At 35.9% G+C, this 6,285-nt stretch overlaps 2 protein-coding genes across 2 annotated transcripts in view; one reads left to right on the top strand and one right to left on the bottom strand.

Moving 5' to 3' along the window:
• The window catches only part of LOC107551579 (E3 ubiquitin-protein ligase MARCH1-like), a 4,162-nt gene extending 3,551 nt beyond the window's left edge, over positions 1-611 (top strand). The window contains exon 4 of the mRNA XM_016233232.1: positions 86-611. Within this exon, the coding sequence (XP_016088718.1) occupies positions 86-366 (281 nt within the window). The 3' untranslated portion in view covers positions 367-611. The remainder of the gene's footprint in view (positions 1-85) is intronic.
• Positions 612-3,151: 2,540 nt separating this feature from the next.
• LOC107551564 (translation machinery-associated protein 16-like) lies at positions 3,152-6,134 on the bottom strand. Its single transcript, XM_016233205.1, has 7 exons — positions 5,987-6,134; positions 5,798-5,907; positions 5,610-5,647; positions 5,000-5,084; positions 4,717-4,865; positions 4,058-4,100; positions 3,152-3,912 (listed from the first exon to the last, which is right to left on the bottom strand). Exons 1-7 carry the CDS (start codon positions 5,987-5,989, stop codon positions 3,756-3,758), a joined length of 585 nt encoding a protein of 194 aa, XP_016088691.1. The 5' UTR covers positions 5,990-6,134; the 3' UTR covers positions 3,152-3,755.
• Between the last annotated feature and the right edge of the window lie 151 nt (positions 6,135-6,285).

Raw genomic sequence — 6,285 nt, 5'->3', positions numbered from 1 at the left:
ATAATAAAATATAGTGCTGTAATTCCATGCCATGCTGTCATTGCACACACAGCGTTGGTGCGTTTGTCCCCTCTCAATGCCGTAGGGGTGCTGGATTGGCCGTTCTGGACCAAGCTCATCGTGGTGGCGGTTGGCTTTTCTGGAGGACTCATCTTCATGTATATTCAGTGCAAAGTCTACCTGCAGCTCTGGAGGAGGCTGAAGGCTTTCAACAGGATCATCTTTGTACAGAACTGCCCTGACACCGTCCGCGACGAAGAGAACAGGCCACCCCCAGTCACCCAGAGCAACGGCACGCACGGGACAGCGGAGGCTCCCGCTCCTCAGACACAAACAAACACAGGAGTGGAAATGGCCCCTGTTTGACGATGGATGCTTGCTGCACTGAATCTCAGTTGCGGAAAAATTTAGGAAAGGGCTTCTGGTGTATTTGACCAAAGTGATGTGATTTACATATAACAAAAGCACTTTTTACATTTTTATTAGAGGGTGGGTAAACTTATATATAGGGCTGTCAAATTATAACATTAAAAGGAATAGCTCAGCCCAAAATAAAGATTGTCATAATTTACTCACCCTCGTGTCTTTCCAAACCTGTATAAGTTTCTTTCTTATGTTGAACACAAAAGAAGATATTTTGAAGAATGCTGGTAATCAAACAGTTGTTGGCCACCATTGACTTCCAAAATAGGGATAAAGTATTACCAGCATTCTTCAAAATATCTTCTTTTATGGTCAACATAAGAAAGAAACTACAGGTTTGCAACGACATGAGGGTGAGTAAATGATGAGAAAATCATCATTTTGGGGTAAACCATTCTTTTATTGTGAGCAATTTACTATATACAAAACAAGGTGTAAAAACATTATCACGTGTATTCATAACCTTGATCCCTTCTTAAATAGTGTAATAAGGGATTTCCCTATTATCTGAGCCATTTAAGCTTAAACAACCTTCATGTTTTTTTGCGAGTCTGCAGTCATATCATTAAGCCAATTAAAAAGGCAAAGACACTACAGGCAAAAACATTTTTCAAGTGCTGGTCAATGTTGAGATTTTGGCTTTCCATAATGTTTCAGAGTAGTGTAACATCCAAAATACACATTTAAGTGTTTATTGCACTTTCAATTACAATACATATCTTTAAAGGCCTTTTCTGAAAAATAGTTTTTTTAATACACCAAACTAATATATATATATATATATATATATTATTTTCTGACTGTTGACAGTATTTTCTGATTTATGAAGTGATAAAAAGAGATATTCAAAATATCCCCCCTGTAAAAACTTGAGTAATATGTCAACAAAATGAAACAAGAATTTTAAACCTGGCTTTATCTAAAGTTTAGATTTCTATTCTGTAAATTAGTGCACATTTAATTAAATTTGTATTTTCAAACATAACATTTCAGAACACTTGTAATACAAAACAGTTTATACAAAAATTGCTGAGAGGAGGTGCTCTACCAACGATATAGGAGGTGCAATCAAAAAGCCATGTCAATTCAAAAAGGTGCAGCACTCACTCTTGAATGACGTTTCGGCCGTTATCCAGGCCTTCATCAGATATCAAGAACAGCATTACCAAACCATGCTTTAACATTCTTGCAATCAGCAACAGGTGTGTCACTGCCAATTAGGGGAGTGGCTTCCAAACAAGTTAAAGAAGAAGAAAAAAACAGAGTTAGTAAAACATACCATAATCAATTTCTTGATTGAGACCTTTGGGAAATAATGTATCTAGTAAAAATCCAAAACAGTTTGAAATTTTTTATGTAAACAATCAACAGGACGTTTGGTGATATCTGTTAGTTGAAAGAATAGCAACCCAAAAATTAAAATGTAGGCACTCTCGGGCTATTCAAGATGTAGATTCATTTGTTTCTTTATCGGAACAGATTTATTTAGCATTACATCTCTTGCTCAGCGGTGAATCCTCTGCAGTGAATGGGTGCCGTCAGAATGAGAGTCCAAACAGCTGATAAAAGCTGCTAAATTTCTCCAAATCTGTTTTGGTGAAGAAACAAACTCATCTACATCTCAGATGGTCTGATAATGAGTAGATTTTCAGCAAATGTGTATTTTGGGAAGAACTAATCCTTTAATTGTTTTATTCTATTCACCTGGGGTGTCTTGCTTTAATCGATTGGCAGCCCTGTTCTATAGCCTACATACTGTATATTTATTACTGGTTAGATCTAAGCAAAATAAGGTAAAAATTCTTATAATCTGTTCTGAAGTTAATTACTCCATAGATTAGCAAGAGCTCCGTGACATCTGAATGTGACGGGACCAGAGGGGAACATGGCCGTTACAGCAGTGATTATTCAAGTCAAGGAAGCCAATCCTCTATAGCTTTGGCTTTCACCCCAGCTGTCTTTTCCTCAATCTCTTAAACTCTTGGGTCAGGTAAAGATGAGGAGAGTCACCTTACAAATTAATAGAATTAATTACATTGAAAGTCTTCAAGAAACCAAAGATACAAGTGTTACAAACTAGGGATCAGACAAGCACTGGTAAATAGCTTGTATTCTTTAATCATGTTAACATCAATTACTTTGTTTTCAGTGATCTGTAAAGTTTTTTAGTATATAGTTTGTTTACAGCTGCCAAGGAAAACACCATACATCCATATCCTGGTTATCATAATTTCTCCTTTTTATTTCAATGGGTTATAATGAGATTTCAGATAGATATGGTGGCTGTGATGTGTGTGTGAAATATATATTCAAATATATATATATATAGACACTAGTCGACATTTGAAGTGGATCAAAAACTTTCATCAAAGTTGTCCTAAAACCAAAATGTGTTCTTAGGACAACTTTGATTAACTTTTTTGATCCATTTCAAATGCTGACTACTGTGTGTGTGTGTGTGTGTGTGTGTGCATATATATATATAAGGATTCGGTGGATACAAGCAATTCAGTGACAATGATATGAGACAAACATTCTTGGGTTACACTTTATTTTAAGGTGTTCTAATATTTTAAGTTAATTATCAATATATCAGTAATTTACTGTTATTACTATAGTAAGTACATGTAACAAGGACAATGTAAAATAAAGTGTTACCCATTCTTACTGTATCTGACTTGTTTAAAAAACATATCACAATAACCTTTTGGCATATCTATTTAAAATAGCTAAATCTATAAGAAATGAATAGATAACTATAGTAACCAGGATTTGTTTTCATCCATGTTTTATGGCATGAAGGACTGAATTTTTTTTTCTTTTTTAAAAAACTTATGCAGCTTTTAAGGATGTATGTTTTGAAGGGTTTATGGAGAATAGTGTTTGTTTATTTCTAAGACAGAGATTTGTTAATTTGCAGGTTTGGAGGTGATCAGGTTTTGCTGAGTGGTAATCAGAAAGAATTCAGCAAATTTTAATTTTTTTTTGTATTGTGATTTTCTGCAGTGACTTCATATATGAAAATAATAAATAAAAAATGCCCATAGGGCCATATCAGGATCAAGTGAGATTTGGTGATCAACATCATTGTTCACAATTCAAATGCACATTATCAAAGAAACATGCAAACACCAGTCAGTGCAATAAACCAGTGAATGTATCAAACGGTTTCAAAGTCTCTGTTTATTTATGGAATAATAATACTGTGCTACCTGAGTGACTAAGTAACCTCCTTCCTTACAACAACACATTTTTGCAAGCGGCCCAATACACTCTGGTCCTTTTCCTCTACAGTAAACTTTACTGTAGTAGAGCTGCAGGATTTCATAGTACTATAGGTCTGTGTCAGAATTCAGAGATGCATCTTCATTATTCTCTTCTCCCATGTGTTTATCTTGTGAAACTGCAGATGGTGCGCTGTCAGAGCCTTTGGCTGAAAACTTTCTCATCTTAATGTTGGGGAGTTTCTTGAGGTCACCAGTCCACTCTCTGTTAAACGAATGTGGCTCAAGGTTAGAAAGATGTGCCATTATGTTAGGATTAGGGTTGGACTTTACATAGTTCTGTGCCAGAAATTCTTTGAATTTGATGACTTGCTATAAAGAGTGTTAACATGCTTTTATGTAGTAATTACCTAAATATTTTCAGATGCTTAGAATTGATGATATCAGGGATTTCTGTAAAGTGAAAAAAGAAAGACAACATTAAACCATCTAGAACATGTTGCCTAAATGTAACAAGGGGGAAGCATAATTAGCCTTTCTATATATATTATTTAGTTATTTCTATCTGTTGCTGCAGTGTGTCAGTAGGAAATATCAGTTTATATTTCCAAACATTCATTTTTGACATTAATTGTAATCAGTGAGATTTTTGTTTGCACAAGGAGTCTAACAATAGCCAGTGCTCCACACAGAGATCTCATATCATCATCATCCAGTCTGTCTGCAATGACATGAAGAAACAGAACAAACTGAGACAGACTAAATCCAGAAGAACTGTGGCAACGTCTCCAAGATGCTTCAAGAGATCTACCTGCAAAGCTTCCTGAAAAACTATGCGCATGTGCACCTAGGGCAAAAGCTGCCACAGTTCTTCTGGATTTAGTCTGTCTCCGTTTGTTCATGCCATTCCTGACAGACGTTTACATTTTCAGAAATAGTGTCTAATTATTGCAGGATACATTTTATTCATGCATTCTGAACACTTATCACATAAACCTCTTATATGGCAGGAAACAAATAAAGATAAAAGAGACCCATACAAAAGTTAATGCGAGTATAGGAAACATACCAAAGCCATTGCCTTCATACTGAGCTCTCTCTCGTTCTATTGTTTGTTTGATGACAGCCTCTCTAGAGCCATGCTGACGACCCTGTCGTCCTTTGATACTGTTTGCCAACTCAATTTGCTCCAGCTCTCTGTCAAACCGGTGAAGGTACCTGCGAAAGAGGATATGAGCAAAGATGCCTGTTTTTATTATTCTCAATATACAGATTTTCAACATTTCAAGACAGTGCTATGTATGCAGAACTTTACAAATCGTAACGACATGTTTGCTTGGGGCTTGTCATACCTCTCAATTATTTCACAGGCATCATGTTTAGTGTATTCTGCTTTGTCAGGGTCCAGCTGGCTTTGGAACCACAAAAGTTTTTCACCTGCAGAAAATAAGTGAAGACAAGTAAGCAGCTAACAGGGAACATTCCCCGAACTTTGGCTAACATTGTGGTAAGATTCTCTCAAAGTTATGAACAAACATTCCACCAGTAAAGCTCATAGAATATTTGTTCAATGCTAAACTTTAATAATGTTCTTAAAACGTTATCACACAAATGTTGTGGGATGTTCACCAAACGTTACTAACTAGTTTCAGATTATTCAGAGGACAACAGAACATTCATAAGTAACATTCCCATAGTGTTTGCAAAACAAATCAAACGGAATATTCAATTAATATTTTCTGTAATGTTCCAAAAAAACAAGAAAAACGTTTAAAAAAGCATCCAAATAACGTTTTAATAATTTAATGGGAACGTTAGCAAAACATAGTTTTGTTAGCTGGGGTATAACACATTGGTATACTGCCAAATATCCAATGTCAACTTTCACAAACCAGTCAACAAACAAGCTTTCACATTCCTTGTTTACACAAAGGCAGTACAAAATAAAAATAAACTACTCACCAATCAAATTTAGACGCTGTGCCTTTTCACCTTTTAACCTAAGTGATTTTACACATACATTTACAGGTGCAATAAAAACATATAAAAGTATAACGCGTAAAAAACGTAACAGTAGCAAAACAAAACCTTATTTATTTCCCTTTAAAGGACATGAATAAATATAAAAGTGGAGCAGAAACGAATCTTACTTTTCTTTCCTCTGTTGTTTGATGGCAGCGCTTGCTAAATATGCAGCTTTCCTGCTGTATGGGTGAATAGCCTTCTTCTCCACCTGTCCCTTCCCTTTGGCTGCCTTCGGCTGAAGTGAGAATACCAATTATTAAACACGCCATTCAAATGTAATTCTTAATTAAATAAAGTTTTTAACCACGATTTACCATATTTGCGGATATAAGAGAAAGGTCTGTCACACGTGTGACTAGTGGGGGGAAGTTTTAAGGCACGGACCGCTGAGACAGTTCGACGGTATTTTTGTTCCGTGTATCAGACATTAGTCTTCTTCTTCTTCTTCTTCTTCTTCTTCTTCTTCTTGTTGTATGGCGGGTGGCATCCAACATTTCTTCTTCTTCTTCTTCTTCTTCTTCTTCTTCTTCTTCTTCTTCTTGTTTTATGGCGGGTGGCATCCAACATCAAGGTGTATTACCGCCACCTACTATACTGGAGTGTGGACCAGAGT

This window comes from Sinocyclocheilus grahami, unplaced genomic scaffold (assembly GCF_001515645.1).
Source record: "Sinocyclocheilus grahami isolate Dianchi unplaced genomic scaffold, SAMN03320097.WGS_v1.1 scaffold427.1, whole genome shotgun sequence".
Classification (NCBI taxonomy): domain Eukaryota; kingdom Metazoa; phylum Chordata; class Actinopteri; order Cypriniformes; family Cyprinidae; genus Sinocyclocheilus; species Sinocyclocheilus grahami.
This window is presented reverse-complemented; position numbering and strand designations above follow the sequence as displayed.

Excerpts from the sequence above, each read along its gene's own strand:
- LOC107551564 (XM_016233205.1), bottom strand. Across the intron at positions 5,085-5,609 it reads ACAGCGTCTAAATTTGATTG|GTGAAAAACTTTTGTGGTTC; the intron begins GTGAGTAGTTTA and ends TATTTTCTGCAG. Across the intron at positions 4,866-4,999 it reads GCCTGTGAAATAATTGAGAG|GTACCTTCACCGGTTTGACA; the intron begins GTATGACAAGCC and ends CCTCTTTCGCAG.